Source organism: Mustela putorius, unplaced genomic scaffold (genome assembly GCF_011764305.1).
Source record: "Mustela putorius furo isolate JIRA1106 unplaced genomic scaffold, ASM1176430v1.1 tig00000873_pilon_pilon_pilon, whole genome shotgun sequence".
NCBI classification, from domain to species: domain Eukaryota; kingdom Metazoa; phylum Chordata; class Mammalia; order Carnivora; family Mustelidae; genus Mustela; species Mustela putorius.
The window spans coordinates 7,797,640-7,824,970 of NW_025421504.1; the positions used below are offsets into that span (position 1 = coordinate 7,797,640).

Sequence of the window (27,331 nt, forward strand, 5' to 3'; positions counted from 1 at the left end):
TGGGGGTGAAGTGGAGCACCAGCTGGAAAGAGGGTGTGTGTCCCCTTGTGGTCCTTAGGGTGCCAGGCCTGTGCGGCCAGATCTTTCCGTCCCAGTGGCCAGTGGGCGGAGCTCTGTGCAGGATTGGAGGGAAATAGGGGGCTGTGGCTCTGGCTTCCTAGGACTTCACACTCAAATGGGGACCTTAATAGAACTGTATCAAGACAAGGTTTACAAAGAAAAGTAGAAAGAGGTCCAGTGACTCTGGGTGTGAAATGGAGGCCTTTGTCTTTGAGAATACATTCCGTTTATCAAGTTGGTGTGAATGGCGTAGGATTGATGACGCCTGCTCTCAGAAAGGCCTCGGACTCCGGGGCAGCAGGACCACCTGGATCCCAGGAGAACTGTCTTCGTCCAGCCAGCCTCCCGCCCCTTCCAAGGCCATTATGGGAGACTAGGCCTGGAGGGTGAAGCCAGACTCCCTTTTTTCTAACCAGGTACCTATCAAGTGTCTGCTGTGTGCCACTGTAGGAGATGTAAAGCCGAGAAATCAATTGAGATCCGCCTTCTAGGAGCAGAGGACCTGGCTCAGGTCGGCGGGTGGGGGAGGGTTACTGAGCTATCAGGGGTTTGTTTCCAAGCAGTTGAAAGGAGACACCAGAAGTAAGCTCACCCCTCTCTTACAGGGCTTGCCTCTGCCTTTTAAGCCCTTGAAGCCCTTCACCCCATGCGGGAAGTGGCACGTGACAACCGTCCAGAACGTCACAGTCCACACAGTGCCCCCTGCTTCCTGTGACGTGACTTCTTTGCAGCTCCTAACAGTGTCACTTTGTTCTGCCTGAGAGGTCACGCCGCAGCAAGTGGTGCAGATTCTGGGTGATTTCGTGCAGAGATCCGTGGGGGCCCTTGCCCAGCCCTAGGCTGGCGGGATTGTGGGGCCCCATCACGACACTGCCGGCCCAGGAGTCGGGAAGTGTTTCTGGTGCTGCACCCTGGGGCATGGGCTGCACTGGGGGTTCTCAGCAAGCGGCGGCAGGGGCTACGGGAATACCAGGACTCTTACAGCAGCAGACCCCTTCCTCCAGCCTTCCAGCCCTTGGGACTCTGCTCCAGCCTCCTCTGTCAGTGCTCCCGGGCAGGAGGCTCCCCGCAGAGGCAGCGTGGAGGACTGGTTGTGTGCATATGTCTGGAAGCAAACTGGGTTTGGGTGCTCACTCCACCACCAACTGGCTGGGGCTGGACACTTGATTCCCACCCGCTGGTAGATCTGGACGGTGGTGGTGGCGTCTGGAGTGAGCGGGGAGCACCGGGCGAGGTGGTGCGGATCCGTGTTTTGTATGAGGCTGTTCCAGCACGTGACACAGGCATTTACCCGCTGAAGCCCCGCTGTCTGGGAGTTGTCTTCCTCAGGGCCCTGCAGGCTTCTGGAAGGCTCAGCCCTGGCCTCCCCTGGGAACTCTCAGGGACTGCCTTAGCCTGCGGACAGCTCCCTCCTGACAACTCTGGTGTGAATTGCTTATTTGGCCTGTGGCATCTGCCATCTTGTATATATTGTCATTCATCTTCTTGCATGTGTGTTGTTTTCCCAAGTGACTGACGATCAGGAGGTGGGGGTGGTGTCTTTTTTTGATACCGGACCCCCCTCCCGTTATCTCGCACAGGGTCCACGCGAAGTCAGCCGTGCGTATGACGCGGGGATGCCATGGGACGTTAATGTGTGTGGTTTGTCCCTGGACACACCCCCACACTCTCCGGGGTCCGGGTTCTGTTCTCCCAGCCTCCGCTTCTAGTACGTTCTCCGTGCTGCCCTCTCCCTCCCTGCCGCCGTCCACCTCCGCCTCCTGCCCTCCGTCTCATCTGGCATTTCCCCAGGGGAAGGTAGAAGGCTCTGCCTGCAGAGGCCACATCGCAGGCTGCTGCTTCACTGTCGATGACAGCCCGGCTTCCCGGGGAGGGCATACTTCCAAGAGTCTGGGGCAAGGGTGCTGGGAACAGCAGAGGCGAGCCCCCATTCGCATGGGCAACCCAGAGTAAAGGGGGCATGGCACGCCCACCGGCTGGCTTCCCTGGGTGCTGTGGATGGGAGCAAGTGCGTTTGAAGCCCGCCACTACCAGGAGGAGGAGGGTGGAAGCCTCGTTTAATGAATGAGATGTGACTTCCAGGCTCCTGTCTCATGTATTGGAAAAGGGGTTTTCTGTTGTTCCCAAAGGCCTGCTGAGCCAATCTGAGACACCTCCTGCTGCTTGAGCTTGAGCCCAGGGCTCCCTCCTCATCACTCAGAGCATCTGAGCTGCTGGTCAGAAGACAGGAAGGCTGACGGGCCTGCTGCTCGGCGTGGAACGGCATTTCATGACATGACCCTTGCACTCTATCAAAGTCATCCCAGTTTTTACGTCGTTCTTTTAGTCATTTTCTGTGTCTCCTTCTTTCTCCTCTTTCCCCATTCCTCTCGCATTTTGTCATCTGTCCCATTCAGTCACTCATTTATTTTTTCAGCCGTCCAAGAAATCTGTGTTGACCCCTTATTTTGTGCCCAGTGCTGTGTTATCTACCAGGGGCATGACCTACTGTCCTTGACTTCATGGAACCCTGTATTTAGAGAGACCGCACCCTGTAAATCACACACGTACTTCGTTCCATGCCGTTGCGACAAGTTGTGAGAAGCAGAGAAGCGTGGTATGGTGTGACTGCTGAGCCACTGAGCAGGGAATTCTGACCTCCCCTGCCAGGAAGGTGTGGCCGCTTGAGAAACTTGTCCATGAATTCTTTGACTTTCCTCCCTTTAAGGTGCAGCCTAATTCTCCTTCCTGTGGAAGGGGAGCCCCAGACTTAGTGATCAGCTTCTAACCAAGGCGGGGAAGCAGAAGTGATGGTGAGCCACTCTGGAGACTAGGTCATCCAAAGTCTGTACAGTTTCCATCTTGGCTGCTCTAGTTGATCTCTTTCCCTCTTGGATTACTTGCTCTGGGGAAAGCCAGCTGTCACATCATGAACAGCCCTGTGGAGAGACCCATGTGGTAAGAAATGGAAGCCTCCAGCCAGCAGCCATTTGAGGGCACCATCTTGGAAGGAGATCCTCCAACTGAGTCTAGCCTTTAGGTGACCACAGCCCTGGCCAGTTGTGTTGACTGTGTCCTCATGGGAGGCCCTGAACCCCAGCCACTCAGCTAAGCCACTCCTGAACTCTTGACCCTCAGAGCCAGGAGATAAGACATACAGTTAGTCTTGGGCTAATTTATTACCCAGTAATAGATAATTAACACATGGTATAATAGAGATTAATTCTTTGATACCTCACTTTCCTGAAAAGTCTTTTTACACCCTCACTTTGGACTGTGTGGACTCACTTTTGACTGTGTGTAGAATTCTGTTCGGTGTTGGAAATCCTCTTTCCCCAGAATTTTGAGGGTGTCCATCCATTGTGTCCAGTGTGGGTGCTGATATGTCCAGGGCCTCTCTTTCCCCACCCCACCCCACAGAAACTGTGTGAGGTCATAAATATTTGTTGTTTTAAGCCACTAGATTTTGGGGTGCCTTGGCATAAAGCAATAGATAACCCAGGCAGAGAGAAGAAGGGGTTGATAGTGGGGACTTGCTCAGGGAAGTGGAACTTACACAGAGCCCCGCGGGCAGAGAAGGAATTGACCAGGTGAGGAGGTGACGGGGGTGGGGGTGGAGGGGGGCAGGCCAAGGGCACAGCCGGGAGGAGCCCTACACTGGGAAGGAGTATGGTGAGGCGGAGTTAGAGAACAGGAGGCTCGTTAGCTGTAGTAGAGAAGGAGGGGCAGAGAGTGGCTGGCCAGGAAACCAGGGATCTAGGGGGAGGGCAGGATATCGGGTCTCAGGGACACTAAGCTGCCACCCTTGTGAGCAATGAGAAGCCGAGGTTTTCATAAGGAGAGCAGCATTACTGGATTTTCTTACCAAACTAGAGAAGTGATTGCCTGCGACCCAACAGAAGAGGATCCGGTCCTGCGCTAGTCACGATCTCCCCGTAACCAGCACTGCGGCGGCTGACTAGCCTTTGCAGCTCTTACCGATGGCAAGATGCTTTTCTGCAGTAACCATCCGGAACCTTTTAAGAGAGAGGTTTATTAACTACTGATATAATTAATAATATAATAAATAAAATAATAAATGGGGAATTCGGTAGCCCTCTAGTGACCAGGAGCGGGGGCGTGGGGAGAGAGGGAGAGCAGAGCAGAGAGCTAGCAAGGGTAGGAGAGCCAGCGCCTTGGGCACTGGGCCTTGGGTTCTGCTCTTAGGGGGCCCAGGGCTCTGCGGGTTCACTCTTTATTGGCAAATTTAAAACCTGAGAGCGGGAATTTAAAGTGTGGGAAGAGAAAGACCAGCCGCCCAAATGGCCGGACATCAACACTAACCAGGATCTGTAAAACACAGGAGTCTCGCTGTGGGAAGGTGGCCTGGCTCTCCATCTGTGTGGCTGGCAATGTGTTTATTCCAGAAAAATCTTGGAAGTGGATGCCTCTTTTTTTTTTTTTTTTTTAAGGTTTTATTTATTTGACAGAGAGAGAGAACACAAGTAGGCAGAGCAATAGGCAGAGGGAGAAGGAGAAGCAGGCTCCCTGCTGAGCAGGGAGCCCAATGTGGGACTCGATCCCAGGACCCCAGGATCATGACCTGAGCTGAAGCCAGCTGCTTAACCGACTGGGCCAGCTCAGAATCGCCGTCCCCAAATGGCCAACCTTCTCCGTCCCCCGTGAGGGCCTCCACTGACACGCTGGGGCCTGCAGGCTGCAGGGCCGGTCTCAACACTTCAGAGATGAACTGAGGCCCCCTTTTCTCCCAAAGATCCGTGTGTATCTCGGCTGGGAGTTTCTTGGGGCCCCGTTGTCTAATGTTGCCTAGGGATGCCTGGCACGGAGCACAGGCCGGCAAGAAGGATTTGCAGCGCCCACGGGACAGCAGGTACGCCCTCACCGACCTGCAGTAGGGCGTGTGGAGGGGCGAGGAGGAACTGCAGCCACCACGGATGGGGCACCGGACTCCGTGGAGGGAGACCTTGGACCTCAGTGGAGGGAGACCTTGGACCCCAGCCCCCCGACATGGCCAGCTGCATTACCAAGTGCGCAGGGGCCCAGGAGGGATCATGGCGAGTCCACCAGCCATGTGCAGTGTGGTTCAGGGAAAGCTGATGGGGACTCCGGTGCCTCTGGGCTTGGGTTCTGACCCCAACACTGTCCCCCCCCCCCCCCGCCATGTGACCTTGTGTATATGAAAGCCTGAGGTTCTGCGTGCTACCCTGACCTTGCCGAGCCTGACAGGGCTCCAGAGTTCTAGCTGTGACTTCCCTGCTCTCGTTAGATGGGCTCCACACCCTGCAGGGTGGGCGCCCCTCCCAGCCAGCTGGGCTGCTCTCCGCCTGGTCCCCAGCCTGCCTGCACACACGTCTGGCGGCCGGAGTCCAGAGCCCCCTCTTATCCTGATGAAGCCGGACTTTGTCCCTGAGTATAGCCCCTAAGTCGCCCTTTGTGGCAGGTGGTGTCCCCCTCCCCTGGCTCTGAGCCTATGTGATGAATGAGCTGCTGTGAATCTGTGTCCAGCGGCCAGTGTCCTGTGTTTGTTCCAGTACGTAAGGTGAGGAACCCCTCCCTCACGACCAGGTGAAGAGGAGGTGGTCAGAGCACCTTGTGAGAACAGTCTGGCCTCTCCAAGCCTCAGTTTCCTTCTCCGTGAGCGGTTGTCCTTGCACAACCCTCGTAGGGTGGCTGGGAGCACCGCACGGCGTCAGTATCTGTAAAGCACCTGAACCAGGCCTGGGCCACAGGAAACACTATTATTGACCTAGTACAGGTGTTGTCAGACTGGGGGCGGCATCAGGATCACCTGGGGAGCTTTGCTGCACCCCACCCCTGGAGCGCTCATTCATTAGGTGTGGGACGAGGCCCAAGAATTTTGTACTTCTAACCAGTTACTATGGTGCTGATGCTGCTGATCTGGGGATCCCCCCTTGGAGAACCTCTAGGTTCATGGGGAGATCCACCAGTGAGGGAGCCGGACTTGTCCTTGACTTGGCTGTGTGACTATGGAGACCACGTCTGGCTGTTTGCATTTCAGCTTCCATGGCACCTGCTGCTCAGTGTCCCCCTCGTTTAAAGCGTAGATGCGATAGAAATCTCCGAAGTCTGTCACTACCTTTGAAAGACAGCTTTTCGTCGTATGACCTGTCTACTCCTTGGACATGCAGTTGTGGGTCTCTCCACGGCGTACAGAACATGCTGGCCGGGGACCGCGTGCCGCCACCTGCTGTCTCTGTTCCTGCGCCCTTGTTTTTTCTGGAGGGAGGGCCGCCTGCTTCCTTGCCAGGTTCTGCTTGTTACGTCACTTTGTGTGCATTCTGCACATTTGTTTGTCTGAGCTTGGCCACGGGCAATCAGGATGGAGTCTTTTCACAGTCACAAAACCTCTAGGGGGGAACCTGGGGGCTCAGTTGGTTAAGCATCTGCCTTCAGCTCAGGTCACGATCCCAGTGTCCTGGGATCAAGTCCCGCATCAGGCTCCCAGCTCAGTGGGGAGCCTACTTCTCCCTCTCCCTCTGCCACTCCCCCTGCTTCTCTGTACTCTCTGTCAAATAATAAAATCTTAGAAAAAAAAGATTATAAAACAAAACTTCTGGGATTAGCCCAGCCCAGAGTCCCGGAGGTACCAGTCTGCTCTCCTGGGGGTACAGGAAACGTTGGCACTGCCTGGTCCTCAGTGCTCTGGTCTACAGAAGGAGGAAAATAAACAGAGACTCGCCCCAGTTCGTAACTGCCTACTCCTCTCCGTGTAGCCACAGGTAGACAGGCTTTCTGGCGCAGAGTGCAGTCCTGTCTCCTTGTTGAATCTTTGGCAAGGAGTAGGCTTGTTTCATCACAGCAGCCTGATTTCCCCCAGCCTAATCTTCTGCCCTGTGGGGAATGGCAGAAAAACCAACCTAAAGTCAGATTCCCTGCACAGGCACCTCGGTTCGTCAGAGCAGACGTGGAAGGTGAACCTTGGTCAGGTTCATTTGTGATTTATTCAGCATGGTGGGCAGCCCGTACCTGTCAGCAGGGGTCTCCCCCTTCTCCAATAATGCTCGAACACCCGGCTTGGACTTCTGGAAGGCGATGCCTTTATTCCCCAGGGAATGAGGTTCCATAGATTCCCATGGAGGGAAAAGCTTCTGTCTTACAGCTAATTCAGATGCTTCAGAGTGAGGGTGACTTTTGCCCGGGTTGCTGTTTTAGGCCACATGTCTAGACTACCCGGTATCTGCCACTTAGCATTGCTCCTGTGAGCGAAAGGGTGGAATCGGATGGCTCGCCATTATCTTCCGGGTCGTAGGCCTGCTTCGGGGGTGATTCTCACCTTGATGACACTGAACCTGCTGCCACATCCAGTTCCAGGACCATCCTTCATCTCACGCCTCCTTTGCCTCAATAGATCCTTCTCTGACTCGAGTTTCAAGGTGGCCAAGACTTTGTCTCTGCCGGAGACCAGGAGGAAAAAGGAAGGCTGACCCTCAAGAGCTCGATACTCGGTCACACGAAGATACTGCCATCAGGACAGACAAGAGAAAACGGGCCAGAGTGAGAGATCTGTGCCCTGCACTCCCTCTGCACGCGGCCTTCATGCAGCATCCTGTCCCAGTGCTTGGGATCAGGGTCTCTGCCTCTGGTGTCGTCAGGGGCTTCTGCTTGGGGTGGGGGGGTTGGGGGGGCAGATTTCCTGTCCAATGCACTCCCCTGATGCATGTTCTTTCCATCAGCTTTGGGATGGGGCCGTTGTTTGGCCGCTGGAATGATAAGCCGTCCTGTGCCTCAAAATCATCGGTGTCTCATTCTTCTCCTTTTCTAGGGTCAGGTTACGGAGCATGCCTTCTTAAAAAAAAAGAAAAATGGAACTTGAGAAAGCGATACAGCTAACGGAGTTGCAAAATTGAGGGTAGAAAGCATAAAGGGGAGGTGCCGACTGGTGTGAAAGCAGTCAGCTGCCTTGACTTTGATTTTTTTCTTTTCTATGTAAAAGTAAATGGATAGGGGCACCCAGTGGGCTCTGCCAGTAGACCGTGTGACTCTCGATCTCGGGGTTGTGAGTTGGAGCCCCACGCTGGGTGTAGAGATTACTTAAAAATAAATAAATCTTTTAAAAAAAGAACAAAGAAAATGGATAAACAGTAACTAATCTTCAGAAACGCTCCGGATGCCCACATAGTGTCATTCTCCAATGGGAAGAGCACTTGAGGAAACTTTGCACATGGGGACAGGGAAAGGAGGGGTTCCGTCAGAAGTAATGGCAGCGAGCTATCAGGAGAGCCTGCTGCAGAGTGGATGCTAGAACGGGGCTCGATCAGGACGATTCTGATTGAGGGATCCAGGGGGTATGGAGGAAATGGCCCAGGGGGCCTGTTGGGGTCTAACCAGTGAGGAGAGGACCTCAGTGTCCCAGGCCCAGAGGATGCACTTCAAGGTGACTTGACTTGCAAAATGCTGGGGAAACAATGACTCATAAATTAAAGGTCACTTGAACAGAGTGTTAGGGATGCAGCACTTAGTAAAACATGCTGTCCCTGCCCTAATGGAGATTTATAGTTCAGTGGAGAGGGGGATGCTAATTAAAGAATCATGCAAATAAATGTGAATCTTCACCCCTGAGAGATGTACAGCAGAGAGGTGCCATGAGAGCACCGGATGGCAGGACTGGCCCAGAGACCGGATTCAGGGAAGGGGGAGAAGAGTCAGCTGGGGGAGGCAGTGCATCCCAGGAGGGGAACGGGGTGTGCAAGGGGAGAGGTACACGGTGACTTTGGTTTGGGCAGAAATACGGCTGCAGAGCTGTGTTCAGCTGGAGAGTCTTTGATTCTCTGCATACTTGATTGTGGCTACTTTCATATTACCTTTACTGCCAAGATTCAACAGATACTATTGGCTGAGTGTATGATGGTCTGCATAGTTGGGAGGAAGCGCTCCAAGAGAAGGGGAAACCACTGCAGAACCCCAAGATTTCAACTTAAAAGAGGAGAATTGCCTGGCGACTTTGGTTGGTTATGGCGAAGGGGACAAATTGTAAAGGCTGGAGGTCTGCCACTTCAGAGTCTCTTGAGGCGCGTTTGTCCCGAGAAGCTAATACCGCATCTCTTGCACTCCATCCTAAATGTAGAGAGAGGCTGGCTGCCTCTGGGACCCGGTTCTGTAGCACCCGTTACAGCTCCTGGCGTCCCCATCCCTTAATCTCCTTGTCCATTCGGAGGCGCCTCCACCTCCTACCCCTATAGGAGGAAGGGGTCCAAGACAGATCAAGACGCGGCTCTGCCTGGTCCTCGAGGAATATCCTGGGTGTGTTCGAATCTGGAAAAATACCCCAGAGTGCCTCCTCACGTCTTCTGTTCTTGTAACCACTTCAGCATTTAGAGGCACAGGGGAGGGGGCTTTCTTCGGCATCTAGGACTCCTTTCCTATCTTGTTGAAAAGGCAAGATGGGATGTATAAAATAAGACGTATGTGGGAGTCTGGATGGAGCATTTGCCTTTGAAATTGGGTTATTTACAGTGAGACAGGAAGACAAATGTAAAAATGCCTCTGGCACAGGCTGTAGGTTAATTGTCTGGAAGAGCCAGGATCCAAGGCATCTGTAGTTACAGTATTAACTAAGAATAGAACTTTCCATTGGCTCTCTTGGCATACTCAGAGTCTTCACGGAAGCTCCCATATGTTTGCAGATGGGGTGGGGTATTGTGTCCCTCAGATCCCAGCTGGGTGCCTGGGCCCTGACTCCTGGTTCCCCACCCAGTAAATTGCCAGGACCTGAGTTTATACCAAAAGCCCTCAGCACGTGCACACCACCCTTTGAGGGTATTTTCAACCCCCCTGTGGGTTTCTGATAATTCTGATCCACGGCTTAAGGAAAGAGCTCATCGGAGGAGGCAAAGAAGATGAATATTCAGTAGCCTGAAGAGTGGGCTTCAGTCAATCCAATTAAACATTTTTGGAGCATAAAAGATCATTTCCAGCCGTGCTAATCTATTTTCCTGGCTCGAAGTGTTTTTCGTACCTGGATGTGACATGCATTTAGCATTTCTGAGTGACAACGCAGGGCCGGGAAGCCACAGATACGTACATCGCTGCCCAGCTCTTCCGGTCCATCTGGGATCGCAAAAAAAGGCATGGAAGGAAAGGAAGCCCTCCTGTGCTTGGCCTCTTGGCTCTTGTCCTCCCTCCCAGCAGACCCCGGACGCCTCCACTGAAGTCCTTGCTCCTCTTGGAGCCTTGTCTCCTCTTGGGAGCCGGAGAAGCCCGACTACTGTGGGGCTGTTGCCTGCACACGCCTGTGGGCTTTCCCGCCATCCTTCCGTGATTCTCTCTCTCTCCCAGGTTTGGTGAGTTACTCTTCCTGCCTCGTCCGTTCTCCTTCTCTGGCTTCTTACGTCAGCCTGCACACAGCTCCTGTAGCCTCAGAGCAAGGAGGGGGGCGGGGAGAGAAGACGGAAGGAAGGTGGAAGGAGGAAGAAAGAAGGGGAAAGAAGGAGCGGGGCTCATCCTTGGGATCATTGCTCCTCAAGCCTCATCTTCTCTCCTTGCTTCCTTCCGTCTCCAGACTTTTCCAGAGGAGCTCAGCACCCTAGAAAATGCTCCCTCCGGCTGTGTTCCCTGCGTTGACTTTCTGGTGACAAGCCCTCTCTTGGATGTGTTTGCTCTCCCCTGTTGGTCTTCGGAGCCCTTCTGAACGCTGCATTCTTATCTCCTCTGCTCGTCCTCGCTACCCAGAGTGACCCCCGCAGCCTCCCGTTCCCACCCCACCTGCTTCTGCTTTCCACCCAACCTGCAGTCATGGGCTGCGCCTGTCCAGGCTCCTCAAAGACCCAGGCTTCCACAGAGCCTCTCCCCACCGGCGGACGGGGGCTGGGGAGGCACGAGACCACCTAGCTCTTTTGGAAAAGTTGCCCTCATGACTGTTTTTTTCTCTTCCTAATTCTTCCATCCATCACATCCTGACTCGGCCACTTACGTTCCCTGCCCGTGCCCTCTCCCTTCCCTTCGCAGAGGGTCCTCCGCCTGCCTTTCAGAAGTTCACGTTCTATTTGATCTCATCTGTAGTTTTCTGCATTTATTGTCGCGTCCTGGGCACACTTTTATCTGCCGCCGCGGTCTCAGACTGCCTGGAGGTTGATTACTCCCAAATCAATGTCTGCCATTTAAACTTGTCTCTCCTGGTCCAGGTCCTGTGCTGGTTGCCTTCCAGCTACTGGGCGGGGGCGGATGCGTCCGAATGTTCTACACGCTTCAAACTCAACGTGCTGAAACCTTGGGCCTACTTCACGGGCCGTAAGCTCAGTTTCGGTTCCTATCAAAACAGTTCATTTCCCCGGGAAAGAACATGTGGTCCTTGATCTGTTTTCCCTCGTGTATAATATCCGGTTGATATTCGGGGCCTCTCAGTGACACCTTATAAACGCCTGTTACGTGCACCTCCTACCGCCCATCCCTTCTGTCTTCCTCTGCCTTCGGTTAAAATCGGCTGAGCAGGCGACTGGTGGGTCCCCCTCTGCACTTTGCTGCAAAAAGCTAATGAGATACGCTCCCCGTACCTCAAGGAAAGGATCCCCCAGATCAGTGCGATCATGTGGGGGGCGTGGCACAGAGGAGGGGTGGGGGGAAGGCCAGAGAGTCCCTGGAAGTAGGGACATCTGTGCTGAGTCTAGGGGGGATGAAAAGTAGAGAAGAAGGAGAATCTTCTCCTCGTGGCGGGTGAGGAACAGTGAGCGCTGTCGGCCAGAAGTAAGGCAGCGCGAGCTCACCCTGTGGCCGCAAACGGTTAGGACTCACGGAGCAATGAGGTCTGAGGGAAGGTGGGGCTGGGGGACGGCCTGTGCCCAGCTCCGGAGGGTGTCCTGTGCCATGCATGGGAGGCTTTCTCCCATACAGGCAGGAACCGGCCCTTCCTGCAGGTCCCTTGGGCAGCGTCATGGGGAGACACCGTCTGAAAGGAAGTTGGGAAGCCATGGCAACGATTCGGCCAGAAGTTAAACAGCCCCAGTGTCATGTAGGATCCTGGCTGAGGGGCTCTCACAGGCCCCTGAAATACAGGGCCTTATGTCAGATAGAAGTGTTTGTGTTTTGCTAGTTTATATCCTTTATCGCAGTTACCAAGGAGGCTAGACATAAAGTCTTGAGCTTGACAGCCCTGTACTCAGCGAAACTCTGCTCCTGGGAAGGGGGGGAAGCGGGAGGGAGGAGGAAGGAACTGGATCCCCCAGTCACGCTCTTAGGGGCGACTGCTGGGTCGAGTCAGCAGGCACTGGGCTTGGCGGTCTATAGGGGCAGGAAGCCGGGGAGAGGGCGTCCCTGAAAATGGCCCCTGTCCGGCTCGGGCAATCAGGGGTTGCCCTCAGGAGAGGCAGGAAACACCGCAGAAGGAGGGAGCACAGAGGGAAGACCAGGCATGCTGGGTGGGGTGCTTTGCTCGAATTTCCAGTTCCTCCTTGGGGGGAGCCCCTCCAGCTCTTAAGCTTGAGAAGCCCACCTCCAGCCCACCAGGAGGATGGTCCCTGCCAGGACCCTGCTAAGAGCTCGTGCTAAGATGGTGAGCGTGGGATGGGGAGCAAAAGCTTTAGGAAAGACATTAGAGAAGCAATGCTGATCTCATAAAGGATCTCACAAAGGAGTTCGTGCTGCCATGAACTCGCATGCTTCCTGCCCCCAGCGCGTCCAGGACAGTGCCGGGTTGGAGGGGATGTGGAGTGGTCCCCCACCCAGCGAACACTGCCCCTTTCCTCCTGACTGTCGGCGCTTAAAGCAAAATGGAATGTCCTGTATGCTTCTTGCTGGGCCTCTCAGGAAGGCAGTATGTCCTCTTGACAGCTGGCTCTGCCCAGCTCGGGGATATGTAAGTCGGCCCTCAGACCAAGGAGACAGGTGGTCTTGCCTGGGAGGCGTTCCAGGAGAAGGCCTGCTGGGCCAAGCGTTTACCATGTAGTGAAATCAGTTTCTCCTTACTTCGTTTTCTGAGCAGGGTTGGCCCACTCAGAGCTCTTCCTCTCTTTTGCTTGCTTTGTTAGAGTCCACAAACTGTTTGGGTTGAAATAAATTAGGGTTCAGGGGCACCTGAGTGGCTCAGTGGGTTAAGCCTCTACCTTCGGCTCAGGTCATGATCCCAGGGTCCTGGGATCGAGTCCCGCATCGGGCTCTCTGCTCAGCAGGGAGCCTGCTTCCCCCCCCTCTCTCTCTGCCTGCCTCTCTGCCTACTTGTGATGTCTGTCAAATAAATAAATGAAATCTTTACAAAAAAAAATTAGGGTTCAACCCTCCTTCACCTTGGACACTTGGTAGGCCTGGGGTGCACAGACCAGCAGGATAGTCACTGCTCAACCACTGTGAGAAAGAGGTCCATGTTGGCCTTGCACTTGGGCCTTGGGCCTATGGGAACGGCCCCTCCTGTTGCCACATATTCAGAGGAGAAGGGGTGTGGCCCATAGGTCATTGTGTACCAGGGCCCTGGACTCCTTGTCCTCTTTGGAGGGGAGAGCTGTAGGACACGTTAGGAGGAGTCCTGGTACAGGCAGGGCCAAGAGCAGGCTCGGTGGCCCCGGTCTGTAGGCAGTTCTGGGTTTGGATGCCCCTCTTCATGGACCATGTGTGCCACTGGGACACACCCTGGGGACTACCCATTTCAGCATGACTGAGGCAATTAAAAGAGAGACCGGAGATGTGACTCTCCCCTTGAACCTGAGATGCTGCCATGACAGTGTTGGGGTGGGGGTGGGGGGCAGATTCTTCCCCAGCAGCTGCATTGTGTGCGGTGAAGGGTTGGTACAGGTAGACAGACCATCTCCTTAGTGCTTGTGCTGGAGAAGTAGAAGGCAGCCCAGAACTTCTTAAATAACTCTTGTGTCCCAGGATTGGGGGGGGCTCCGTAAGCCAGCCCCCCAGTGCCTTCCAAGGGCCAACCTGCCACCTGCTGGACACCAAGCAAACACCTGTTTTTCATTCTTCGAACCCAGTATGATTCATCGTCTGCCCCAGAAAGTGGGTGCTTATGCAGCCCAGCAAGGTTGGGGGGTGGCGGTAAAAATTCTTCCATCGTGAGTGCTGCTGGATAATAGGAAATTAAGGATAAGAGGCCTCCACATTCCAAGAGAGAGATCAGAAAAATCTGGAAGCACACGGATTTGACCCGTAAGAGAACCCGGGTCTCTGCTCAGTTCTAAGAGTTGGTTACCCACTCCCTGAACCTTTTTATCCGATGAAGAAGAAAAACCAAACGAGTCATGAACGGGGAAGGTCTTGCTCCGTGTGAATCTCCCGGCCACTGTGAGATAGGAGAGCAGATACCCTAATGACAACGAACGGGACATAAAATCGGTGACATGTGTCCTTCAGGCAGATGCCACCTCAGTAAACAGGCCAGCTGGGAGTGGCTCTAATGAGGGACCTGATGTCCCTCCTCCCTCCGGATGTCCGAGCCCATCGTGTTTCACGTCCGCACACAGTAAGGGATAGCTCCGAGATGGGTCTGAGTCATCAGCGCAGAAATTAAATTTAATTAAGGATGCGGAGAAATGAGGGTCGCCTTTGAGAACAACTTGTGTCAACATAAAGAACAAGATCCGTGCTTCAGGGCGGACGCCCCGCTGCAGGGAAAACCGTGTTCATTAGGCTGTAAGGCTCCCCTGTGGGTCTGAGTCACTGAGTTTCTCTCCACCCGCACGGGGCGTGGGCACTGGTCGCTGGCCGAGGCCGGCCGGGACAGAGGCAGAGGTGGCCCCCCACGGCCACGAGGCCCGGCAGCTGAGCTCAAGGCCCTGGATCAGGCCTCGAGTCCCGCCGTGTCTGCAGAACCGGATGAACTGGGCCGGGTTCCGACGCCTTTCTGAGCCTCAGGTCTTCTCTGTGACATGTGTCTCTGACACAGTCTCCCTTGTCAGATGAAGGAGCTGATGTACCTGAAGCACAGAGCCTGTTCCAGAAACTTCCATGACTGTCTGTGCTCGTTTCCTACAGCTGCCAACCCGCGTGGCTTAAACGAACAGAAAGAAGGTCTGTTTTCCCACAGTCCCGAGGCCGGCACCTGAAGTGAAGGTGTCGGCAGAGCCACGCTCCTCTCAGAGGCTCTGGGGGTGAGCCTCCCCCGGTTCTTCAGGCCTTCGGGGGGTGCTGGCAAGTCCGTGGCCCCTAAGACGCACCCCTGCCATCTCTGCTCGAGCTCACGTGGCCGGCTTCTCTCAGGGTCTGGTGTCTTCTCTTCTCGTCAGGATAGCACTGGTGGCTCCAGGGTCCACCCTAGTCCATGACAGCCTTGTCTTCACTCCTTACCTCTGCAGACACGCTGATCCCCAGTACGATCACGTGCTGAGCCTCGGGGTGCATGTATGTGACTCTTGGGTGAGGGGGAGCCTGTTCACCCGGGTGTAGAATCCCCTGGTAGGATTTACAGTTCCTGAGAGGGTCCCGTCCAATATCGAACTCCCTTCCCGTCCCTACCCCAGTCCTCGTCACCTCCCAGGCCATGTGAAACCTGAAGCCTGGGCCTCGAGCTTCCTTCATTTGGCCTAAAGCTTTGCCCACCCCCCTTACGGTGCACACGGGTCCATGGGGACGCCGTCCTTGTGTTCATTCGGGCCTCATCCCATAGAATACCAGTAATGCGGTCCTCAAAGCAGATCCGTGTCACCCTGGGCCCTCCTCCCAGCCTCCTGGAGACGGAGGCAGGTGCCACATGACAGACGAGAAGGTGGTTGAGAAAGGTCACGTCCCATGAACTGTGAAGGTCAGCTGCAGAGCTGTTACAACAGCAGGTGTGGGTGACCTGGTGAGGGTCAGGGTCCTTGCTTTACCAGACCAGCGGGTGACCTGCCTCTCCGAACCAGTTACTCCGCCCAGAGGATGGGATGGAACACATCTTCTTGAAAATGCTGCCCTGAGAATTAGACACCCGTGTGTAGTATCGCCGATTGCCCCGTGAGCACTAACTTCTCTCTTCCTCATTGTTACATTATCAGCAGCCTGTTTCCTACTTTTGCTCACTGCCTGCCTTGCACAGTCCCAGGAGGGTTTGCCTTTGGGAAGTGGAAAGTGCGCTGGTCGTGGACCATGGGAAGGGGAAGAATGGATGCCACAGTTGTGGCTCCCCCCACCCCCCGACCAGTGGTCCTGGCAGCTTTCTGGGGTGGGTACCAAGTGGACTTCCTGGAGGGGGTGACTCCACCGCCATCTGTCATTTGCAAACGTGTGTTCCAGTCCTGCTGTTTGTAATCACATCTCCCCCAAGCCGGGGAGCTGGCCCATCTGTATCTCCTAATTCTTCCCAGACCAGCCTGATCCGAGGAGACGTAACATGTGGCCGCTCTGTGGGATCTGCCTGGGAACGAGAGTTTCATAAATAACATAGAGCCACAGGGTACCGGGGGGGAGGGCTGGCAGAGTTCTGTGGGAACACGCAATGCTCGTTCAGAAAGAAGCGAGCATCTGACGCAGACGAGCTCCAAGTAGAAGCGCGAGAGCCGGAGTCTCGTCCCTCATTTCTAGCCCGGCTCTGCAATGGGTTTTCCCGTCCCTGGGCTCCAGAGAAGCGGGTCCATCAAGGCAGACCGGCATAAGGGCCTTGGGGCAGAATCCGTCCAACTCAGAGCTCAGGGCGAGGTGGTTCCTATGTGTTGAGGCTCGAGGGTTCACCCACTGAAATGAGCAGGACCTTGTAGCCCAGCTCCCTGCAGCTGCCCCCTGCCCCAGGTAATAAACCCATCTGATTGGTGCAGTGCCGCCGCGATCATCTCTGCAGGCTGTAATCCTTTGGGAAAGACTGATTCTGGAGGCTTCTGTTCACGTACAGATCTTCCTGCTGCAGTGGATAGATATAAGCTCAAGAGTGTTCGCCTTTTTACCTTGCCAGGTTGTGCCCTAGGCCTGATGCGCCTGATGGGACTAGAGTCACCCCGACATGCTGGTGACATGTACAGGGTTCCTGTCCCTTCCGTGTCCCTTCACGGATCCCAGGGTGTCTTTCTGGGGCAGGTCGCAGATGATTCAGAGTCACCCCATCCAAGGACCAGCCAGCGGACGGCTCCTAGAATGGCGGCTAGTGGGGCTTCTCAGCTGCTGAAACTGGGCTGCAAGGGGCCGGAGTCTGGGGAAGGGGCTCCAGGCTTAGAGCCACAGAAGCTCTTAGCTGCTTGGGGTGAGCTCCGCAGAGGAGGGTCGGGGCTGGAAGTGGGTCTGTTGAAAGTGAGTGGAGGAAAGAGAAGGGTAGGGCAGCAGGAGAAATGGGTGCCCATAATACTAAGCGGAGCTTAGTTTTGTGTGTGTGTGTGTTTTTCCTTTCTTTTGGTGAGGTGTAGCCAGGCACCATTACTCCTTTGACAACGAGTGCCTGCAAGTTACACAGGCATGAACAGAGGATGGGTGAGGCAAAACAGAGGGGAGACGTCTCATACCTAAGTCTAGCGGAGAGAGAAAGGGCAAAGAGCGTAAGAAGGGGGTATTTTCCAGCCTCCAAGTCATCCTGCGCTCCTGGGATGAACCCCTGACCTTGACTTCGGAAGAAGAATAAAGCAGTCTAGCGTCAATGGTAACTGTGTGCAGGTACATCCAGACAGGGAGCTGTTCAAGCCAGGGGGCAGTGTTTCCTTTTCAAAGAAGCTTTTTTAATTGTTTTAAGTAACGAATGGGACACACGAAATGGCCCATTTGTTGGCTGTGGATGGGGTCACCTCCTGGCTGATTGGATCCCGAAGGCCAGCTGACACACCCAGTTCCGGCAAGGCTGGGAGCCACACACCCTCCCCCCACCCCCCGCCTCTTCCCCAGGCATGACTTGAGACTAGTTTACCTTTATTTAGTGAAAAGCGGTCTTCACAAGGTCTTAGGTTATCCAGGAGAGATGTCGCTTGGGCCAGTTTAATTACATGCCTCTCTGGAGCTGCTGTTCTGCAAACGCGGAGCTGTAACAGAAGACCTGTTATCTGGTTGCTTGGAAACTTGTGCTTTTACTACCTAAAGTCATGACCAAGCCCTTCTGGGGCGGCAAGACAAGCTGCCACAAGCCCTCCTAAGTCATAAATTTCTCAGGAGCCAGGCATATACTGTGCAGCAAGACAATGGAGATTTGGGTGGTAATTGTCCCCTTCCGGACAGCTTCGGTCCCTGCAAGGTACACGAGCCGGTCTGCTCCCGGCTTCTGGCTCTGGCCATCTGCTGTGCAAGCAAGTCCTTGTTTGTTTGCATTCCCCGAACCAAGTCCCCATGCCGTGGGAGGATGGCTGTGCTAGAGGACATCAGAAACAGGGAGCGACTCTGTGACCTTCTGCAACCAAAGACACACAGAGGCCCAGAGCTTAGTGAGGAGCCCAAGCAGCTTTGGCTTCCAAGTTGGTCCCCACGTCTGGACTCACGAATACCATCCCCTGCTCTTAGCTTTTTCAATTACACGTCCAGGCCGATAGGCGGTACAGATGCCTCCCAGGCCAGGCTACCTCCACGGGCCAGTGTGCTCCCGCCAGGTCAGAAGCTGGCGGGGGTCGGGGGGAGGTCAGTCCCCTGCAGCCCCCACCTCTCCTTGAAGGGTCTCCAGCCTGGAAAGGTTTTCTGGTCCTCAGATCAGGGATGGTAGAATTGTTCAGGTCCCATTCTCGCAGCTGTGGAGATGCTCACAAGCTGAGGTCAACCTCTGCTCTTGGCCACACCGCGGTGCACACGACGCCATGGTGCCCTGTGAGCGTGTGTCTCCGCTCGTCTACAGAAGGTATCGTTTCACACCAGCAAACCAGTCTAGGGCTTATACCTGCCTCTCCCCAGGTGAATTTCAGGGTCGTTTGTGCCAAGGCATAGCTTCTAACCAACATTTCCAGATCCAAGAATATCTGTGCGTCTCTCCTCCGTCTTCCCCTTTTTCTTTGCTCTTTTCATCATTCCTTCTGTTCATTTCACTCCTTGGCTTCCTTCTTTTGTTCGTTCCTTAGTGGGTCTATAGTGTGGGTAGCGAAACAGAGGAAGTCCCCTCTTTCTGTCTCTCCTCTCAGCTGAGCCCCACCACATGGGAACTGGCTTCCCTCATGCACTTTCTCACTCCGCCATAACCATGGACAGTATTTTGTCAAGCAGAATCGGTTATTCTGCCCCTGAGTTTTGAACACTCACTGTGTGGCTTCCAGAGCCATGGAGGTGTAGGGGATGCCCAAGGCATAGTCCCCAAACCCAAAGGAGCTTAGAGGGGGTATTAAAAATTAGAGAAAAACGAAGGGAGAATGTGTATGTCATTGTCCTAAGCCTGGCGGTACTGTTCGATTGGATAGCTCCAGAGGTCTTTTTTTAAGATTTATTTATTTATTTGAGAGAGAGAAAGAGAGCTTGAGTGAGGAAAGGAGCAGAGGGAGATGGAGAGAGAGAATCCAAGCAGACTCCCTGATGAGCGCAGACCCTGATGCAGGGGTTCCATTCTAGGACCCTGAGATCATGACCCAGGACGAAACCAAGAGTTGGCCGTTTAACCAATTGAGCCACCTAGGTGCCCCCGGGAGGTCTTGAACTTGGATGTACAGTTAAGGGAGCAGAGTGCTCAGGTGTAATGAGGAAGGAACAGGTAAGGCATGAAGGATGGGAACCCCAAATCGTGCCCTTACTGAGGTGGAAGGATGACTGCAGATTTGGGTGGGGGTACCCAGGAGTAAAGTATAACCCTTTCCAAATGACTCCGTGTTGCTCAGCCCTGAAGCTCAGTCTTGCAGTGAAGTTTTGTTGAGTGAGCCTTTACCCTTGCACCGTGTTGTTGGAAAGGGCTCCCGGGGAGGGGGTAGAGCCCGAGGAAATAGCTTCTTACCTCGGGTGTGTCCCCAGGCCAGGGGGTGAGTGACCCGGAAGAAGAGAGAGCCATGTGTTTGGATGCTCGTATTTCCAGGGGCGGGGAAGCATGAAGGATGTGGCAGGTCAAGATGGAAGAAAGGTCTGCAGGAAATGGAGCAGTAGCCAGTGGCCATCCTCTCGACGTGCGGGGCTGAAGGTCAGGACGCGCTCTCCGCACCATCACTTTCTCTCTAGGTCTTTGGCACCGGCTGCATATCTTTCTCTGATGACTAGTTTATTGCATTTTAAAAATTAACATGATGTGAGATGTCACATTTTCCTTGATCGCCTGACATCTAAAAGGTAAAAATCATTCTCTCTGTAACTCTCACGTGGATTTTTCTCATTTCTGTGTCACAGTCGGCCTCCGCTGTGGCTGACGGGCCCATTACAGCATAGTCTCGTTTTATTAGGAATCCGCACCACGGGCTTTCTTCCCCATTGTCATGTCTTCTCATTGAAGGCGTCCGGGGTGAAAGCAGAGGCGGCTGCATGAAACTTTAAAGATATTCCGTCAGACCCCAGAGCCTCTCAACTCCGCCTCTGTCACCCAGGGCAAAGCTGATTCACAGGAGTGTAAGCGGCCTCCTGCCAGGTGAAGCTGCAGGTGTGGGACTGCCGTGACTCCCCGGTCCCTCCTCCAGGCTGGCTCCCAGAGACCACAGCACGCCAACCAACTCCCTGCACCAATCTGTGCTTCTGGGTCCTCATCGTTCCTTGAAGCACAGTGCTATTTTGGGGTTTGTTTTGTTTTGTCTTGTCTTTTTTGTTGTTGTTGTTTTAGGTGAGCAGCCTATGGAAAGTATAGAACAGCAACTGACATAGAGTAAAAGCTAAATGACGTTGACTGTTATTTTTATCATCATTAGTTATGATCAGATTATACACTGATAGTAATCCTTTTAGGGTTTGCTCATGTGAAAAACACAGCTGAGACTGCCAGGCTGCCTTGGAAATGGAGGATATGCACACACATGCCATATGCGGGGGCTTGCTGCACGTTTATTGAATGGATAACGTAGACGTCAAACTGTTGAGTTCTGCAAAACATCGAAGGCAGTCTTTGCTGTTCTTCCAAGTGCGTAGTGCTCACTCCGAGCGTGTCTGTTGTCCTGCTCGGCATTTATTGATTTATTGGGCACCTCACTCTCTTCTGGCCAGCGTGATGGTGTTATCAGCTCAGGTCCTTCGAGGAGCAGGTGCCTCGAGAAGGGAAAGACATGCAGGAGATGTGTCGGGGGACATAGCTGTCAGGGTAGAGGGGAGGAAGGGGAAGGTGGTAGGGAGAGCCTTCAGCCTGTGATAAAAGTCTGGCACCTGTGAAAGGAGATGAGGAAGGAAGAGGCTTTACCTGTGGCACACTTCCAAGGACGTCTCGGCCAGGAGAACATCGGGGCAGATCCTCCAGGCACGGGATTCCTCTAAGAAGCGCCCTGCATCCTGTATTGGTCACCCTACACTCAGTTACTGGTTGGGAGGGGCTGGGAGGGGGTGTGGAGATGCGGTGGGGGGTTCTGAAAAGCAACAGCTGGGGCCACTAGTCACTGTCTCCCCGCAGCAGGAGATCTGAGGGACACATTTTCATGGCTACTGCAGATGTTCAGTAACCTCTTGAAAACATGGAACTGATTATCTCTGGTTTTCTTTTTTCCCCTTTTTTGGTTTCTACTGCTCAGCTGTGATTGGTAGACAGAGCTCTGAGTATGTTTGCTGAGGCTTCCTTAGGAAGAAGCAAGAGACCGAGCACGTCTCTGGGGTGGGCTAAGGGTGGTTAGAGACAAGACAAGGGGTTATCACAGATTGGTTGCAGGGCACTGTCCGGCAGCCCTGGTGCTGAATTCTGATAGAAGGACAGTGGGGCACCTGCGTGGCTCAGTCAATTAAGTGCCCGACTCCTGATTTAGGCTCAGGTCATGATCTCTGAGTTGTGGGATTGAGCCCTATGTCGGGCTCCGCACTCAACACAGAGTCTGCTTGACATTCTCTCTCCCTATCATGCTCTCACTCTCTTTCTCTCTAAAATCAATACATCTTTTTAAAAAAAGGAAAGAGGAGAAAAAAAGCTAGAACTAACTGCTTCTTAAGAGAGTTGGTATCCCAGGAAAACACTGACTGTGTTGGCCACAACCTTTTGGTTGATAAGGAGACTGAGGAGGCTAGGAGCCAGAACGATGCATCTGTTTTGCCTCCCCGTCCACTGCCTGAAGCGCTCTGAGGGTCACTGTAGTTTAGCAGAAGGATGACTTACCTAGAAATCCAAGTATTTGGAGACTGGCATCCTGACTCCCTAATGAACTTGCTGAGTGATTTACTCAATCACATGTCAGGGTGGGAACCCTTCTCCATCGTGATGAAATATATAGAACGTAAAACTGGCCACTCTAACCATTTTCAGTCTGTAGCTCTGAAGCATTAAGGGCAGTCACATTATGGTGCAACCATCACCACCGTCTGTCTCCAGCATCTTTCCATTTTCCCAAACTGAAACTGCACCCATCAGACAGTAACTCCCCATCCCCTCCTCCCGCCCTGTCCCTAGCAACTGTTCTTCCATTTTCCATCTCTATGAATGTGGTTTCTCCAGGTGCCTCATGTACTTGGAACCTGACCACGTCTGTCCTTTTGTGACTGGCTTATTTCACTTGGTATAACCTCTTCAGTCTCATCCATGTTGTAGCAGGTGTCTCCGTACTGTTCCAGTGTACATAACTCATGGGTTTTTAAAGGTTGTGAACCTCTGCTCTGTTGTTGTCCTAGATGAGAGATACACTGGAAGGAAGCGCACTATACAGGCCAAAGGGCGGTTGACTATCATGGGCTCCGGGATCTCACTGCCTGGTACTAAGGTGCTTTTCTGAGTCCGCGCCAGCAGCTAATCATGTGAACTCCGGGCCATTTAGGGAGGGTGGTGGGTGGTGAAGGGTTGAGGGGAGAGAGGGAGCAGTGAGAAGTTTGGTCTGGAAACCAAGCAGCAGCCCTGCTAGCTCACACCTGGTCATCTCTCAGAGGCTGGCTAGGATCCAGGCGCTCTAGTGACCATGCCATATGCCAGCATTAGCGAGGCGAGAAGAGGCGCAGAGAATGGAGGGTGGGTATGGTGGTAGGAGCAGGAAAGGTCCTGGGCTCAGGGCTGGAGAGTGCTCTCTGACTCTGGGATTCCTCCAGGTTACTCTGTGGGCCCAGAAGTGGCTATGGGGACAGAGAGTGCTAGGGCTCCTCAGCAAGGGCAGGGTTATTTCATTTATCCGCTTACCTATTATGTGCTGGGCATTCACGTTGGTGCTGGAGATTTGCATGAAGACACATGAAACACACACAGGTCCCCCTTGCCCGGAGTTCGTGGTCTCCTGGAGGTGACAAATGTTTATCTAAGCCACTATTTCTACAAGGCTCCAGGGTGATCCCACTGAAAATAGCTCCCCGTGAAATACTTTTCCCAGCCCTGGATTGTTTAAGACATTCATCATTACCTGACCTTATGTTCTATCTCTTTGTTAATCTGGTCTTCTCTTCCTCCTCTACAAATAAGGCAGACCCCCCCTAATGGGCAGGGCCTGTTTTTTTTTTTTTTTTAAGTTTTTTTTTTTTTTAAAGATTTTGTTTATTTATTAGACAGACAAAGATCACAAGTAGGCAGAGAGGCAGGCAGAGAGAGGAGGAAGCAGGCTCCATGTGGAGCAGAGAGCCCAATGTGGGGCTTGATCCCAGGACCTTGGGATCATAACCTGAGCTGAAAGCAGAGGCCTTAACCCACTGAGCCACCCAGGTGCCCCAGGGCCTGTTTTATTAATTGACGTTTCTCAAGCACCTAAAGCAAACTCCAGCCCAGTGTAGATGCTGAAAAAATCCTTCCTGAGCCGATCAACAAAAGAAACCCTTGCAATCAACAAGTAATTCACACTATGGTAAGGGATAGGTAGAAGGTACTGTGGTGGCCACATATGGGATGTGCCAAGCTAGCTGGGGGAGGTGTGGAAGGCGTCTCTGAGGAAGTTACATGAAGACTGAAACCTGAAGGACAAGTGGAGAGAGGGAGAGACCCAACCAGAGGAAGCAGTGGCCCAAAGGCTGTTGGAGGAAGCCAGACTCCTGGCAAAGTCCACGTAGCTGGAAAACAGAACATGGAGTTAAGATGGACAAGGCCAGATGTGCGGATTACTGTTTTTACTTCCCCTCAGTGCATGGGGACACCACTGGGAGGTTTAAAGCAGAGGAGAATGATGTTGATTTCTGTTTTCAATTCACTTCCCCTAAGTGCAGCAGGACACCACTGGGAGGTTTAAAGCAGAGGAGAATGATGTTGATTCCTGTTTTCAAAAGTCGCCATCAGCCCAGCAATTCCACTCCTGAGAATATGCCCCAAAGAATTGAAAACAGGTGTTCAAAGAAATATTTGTACCTGGGTGTTCATAGCAGCACTATTTGCAGTAACCAAAAGGTGGAAAGGAAGCCAAGTGTCCATCCGTGGATGAGAGGCTAAGCAAAATGTGGTTTTCCGTATAGAGGGATATGGCTGAGCTGTAAGAAGAAAGGGGTTTCCTCCACATGCTGCAAGATGGGCAAGCTTCAGAAACCTTATCTCCGTGAAAGAAGCCAGACACAAAAGGTCACATCTTGTGTGATCGCATTTATGAAATGTCTAGAAGAGGCTAATCCACAGATCCAGAAAGTGGGGTGGTAGTTGTCGGGGCTGGGATAAAGGGGAGGAACAGGGAGTGACTGGTTCTCTTAGGGCTTGGGAGCAATGAAAATGTTTTGGAACCAGACAGAGGTGATGATCATAAAACATTGTGAATGTACTAAGTGGTACTGAACTGTATACTTTAAAATGGTGACTTTTCTTTCTTTCTTATTTTTTTTTAAGATTTATTTGAGGTGGGGAGGGGCTCAAGCAGACTCCCTGCTGAGTGTGGAGCCTAAAACAGGGCTCAATCTCACGACCCTAAGATCAGGACCTGACCTGAAGTTAAGAGTCGTGCACCCAGTTACCTCCACGGCACAAACACGACCCTCTCGAGTCCATCCTTGAGAGCTTGGAGGCAATGGGCTGAGCCCGCCATGGCCATGAGTCTGTGACCCGTGGGCCTTGCTGACTTCCTGACCAGCCCAGCTTCGCCATCACACAGTGAGGGTCCCGGAAGAGCAGCTTCACCCCATCCACGGGTAGCCTTACGGGGGGCCTCTTTGGGTGGATGCAGGCTACAGTGGCTTCTTCTGCCCTTGGTCCACAAGAAGATAAAGAATGATCAAGTGGTTTCTTTACCCCTCTTTCTAGAAGAAAAGTGAGCCCACGAAAGCCAAGAGTTTCAGGGACTGGAAAATAAGACCTTTACCCAGAAGACATGTTTAAAATGACTGAATCCCTGAGTTTGCTTCCATCCAGTGACAGCTAGGCTACCATTAGACCGTAGCTTTGGCCTAAGGTCCCTTCGGGAATAATTGTCTTTTCATCTTTAGAGCTGCTGAGCAAGGGCTGGCGGTAACGGCTTGTGTCACATAGTGCTTCATAGTTGGAAACCTTTCGGACACCTTTTGTGTTCCTGCATCCTAACCCCGACCTTGGAGGGTAGATGCTGCCACTCCCCACCCCCCAGCCTTACCCTTTCATAAAAAGGGACTCACTGAAGGCTGCTCAGCTGGTGAATGATCTGAGGCCACTTGTCCTTACCCTCATTCTTAAATGTACGTCCCACTTCCTGCCATCAGGCCTTGTGGCCTTTTCTGCCAAGAGTTGCTCTGAGCAGTGTGGTGATCCCCAGCTACCCCCTAACTGCTGGCCGTGGAGGATCCCGGACAGGCTGCTAGCTGGAGGGGTGTCTGGGCTCGTGAAGCTGATGAAAAATTTTCCATTATCTTGCAGCCAGCACTGGGTCAAGTTCTGAGTCACACTGTCCTTTGCAGGTTGGAGGGGAAGGAAAAAAAAAAGAAAGAAAGAAAATCTCTCCTTGGGGAGAGCCTTAGAACACAGAGATAAAGATAAAACTGACAAATATGTTATTACCAGATGAAAAAAATAGCCAGCTTGTAGTTGACCTGCTTTTAAAAGTTTGTGGCTGCAGGGCAATATTGCTTTTTATTGTGATTTTATTTGAAAGGAAATCTCCCCAGCTCTGGCTGGCGCAGCTGCCCGGAGCTCCTGGGCAAGGTTCCCTGCACGCCAGTGGTGGGTACCCCAGCCAGCCTGACCTGATTCCACCCTCACTGGACGTGACCCTTTGTGGCAGAGCTGCAGAACTTTGTACCCGAGCCTCGGCTCCCACCCCCGTTACTCATTTTTCTCTCCTATTTCTGGGCTACAAATGTCATACATGTAATACAACTCCCCAGGATGCCGGATCCAACAAAACTCTTGGGCTGGGAGCATCGAAGTCGGGTAACGGGCCCTCCTGCTCCCCTGAGCTTCTGTCCGTCCCTGTCCCCTGCTCACGGTGTCCAGCCCCAGCCATCCATGGGCTGCCTCACTGGTGGTGCCATGTAGGCTCTTCTCATAGCACAAGAGAGATCCTGGGGCTGCGTGGGGGGCAGGGGGAGGGTGGCAGAGGGGCATTGAAAGGGCACAAGTGGGCTGGCAAGGGCCCGTAACCACTCCTGTGCTTCCCACTCGGAGCGTCCCCTTCCATAATGGTTACGGATGAACCAAGAGAAAGTGAGGGAACGTTGCACTAAGCTGCAGAAATTTCCCTTTCCCCTGGGCAAGTACAGAAGAGCTTTGCCTTTGTTTCTACCACAGCTTCCTGGCTAGGAAGGTCCAGGGTTTGAAAACCAAAGGGGGCAGAGCAGCGCACCTCTCCTGTAAACTGTCTGCCTTCTGTGTCATGGTTTCCAAGACCCTACATGGTCTCCCACCTCCCCGTAAGGTCGGCATCCTGACAGCCCCTCCTCTGCCCCATGGATCTGCCGGAGCCAGATACCTGCACACGCTCAGAGAAGGACAAGAAGAGGGCAAAGGGGTCTGTGGCTAGTGACCCTGGAGTCCCTGCTGGACTCTGACTTGGGAGTGTGTGGCATAATAGCACCACACCTGAAGGAGATCAGGTGCTGAAGCCACATGAAATTGAATAGACTTTTACCAGGGCAGCTGGGCGGGGGCAGTGGGAGCAAGCAGTGTGTCGTCACACTGCCTGGCGACCTTGAGGCTCTGGCAGTGCACTGAGGCACGAGCAGGTGAGCTGGGTCTGACAGGGCACTGGCCGTCAGCCTCCTGACCTGGAAAAATCCCCTGGAACCCCAGCTCCAAACTCACAACTCCTCGCAGACCTCCCTGAGTCCTCCGAGCCACGCTGGCCGTTCCAACTGAGAGCACTGCTCTTGACCAGAACATGCCTGCTCCTGCGTGTACCCAGTCCTGAGCAAATGCTCGGGTGTAGAGCAAGCGCGTAAGACATGGTTGAGTGAATTTCCTTTTATTCAAATAAAAATGATGGGATAGTGATAAGGGCGGCTTTGCAAAAGGCTCAAAAACCTCTTCATTGTTTTTGATTCTCCCAGACAATATTCTCCCAAAGGAGTTCCACAAAGCAGAGGTTCTGAGAGAGGT

The 27,331-nt window shown here is 53.3% G+C and overlaps 1 protein-coding gene and 1 long non-coding RNA gene across 13 annotated transcripts in view; one reads left to right on the top strand and one right to left on the bottom strand.

The window, feature by feature from the left end:
- Nucleotides 1-27,331, top strand: part of SLC39A11 (solute carrier family 39 member 11) — a 320,940-nt gene that overhangs the window by 215,296 nt on the left and 78,313 nt on the right. For 2 of the 12 annotated variants that reach the window (XM_045085982.1, XM_045085983.1), the window contains one exon: nt 7,409-8,066. The exons of 5 other annotated variants lie outside the window; for them this stretch is intronic. In XM_045085982.1, coding sequence (XP_044941917.1) covers nt 7,409-7,890 — 482 coding nt within the window. In that variant the 3' untranslated portion in view covers nt 7,891-8,066. Of the gene's footprint in view, nt 1-7,408; nt 8,088-27,331 lie in introns of those variants that run through there. 5 more of the 12 variants (XM_045085986.1, XM_013054481.2, XM_045085981.1 and 2 more) reach the window with 5 other exon arrangements.
- Nucleotides 7,078-17,901, bottom strand: LOC123393539. The gene is made up of 2 exons (XR_006608371.1): nt 17,786-17,901; nt 7,078-7,845 (listed from the first exon to the last, which is right to left on the bottom strand). It is a non-coding gene; the product is annotated as an uncharacterized LOC123393539 (long non-coding RNA).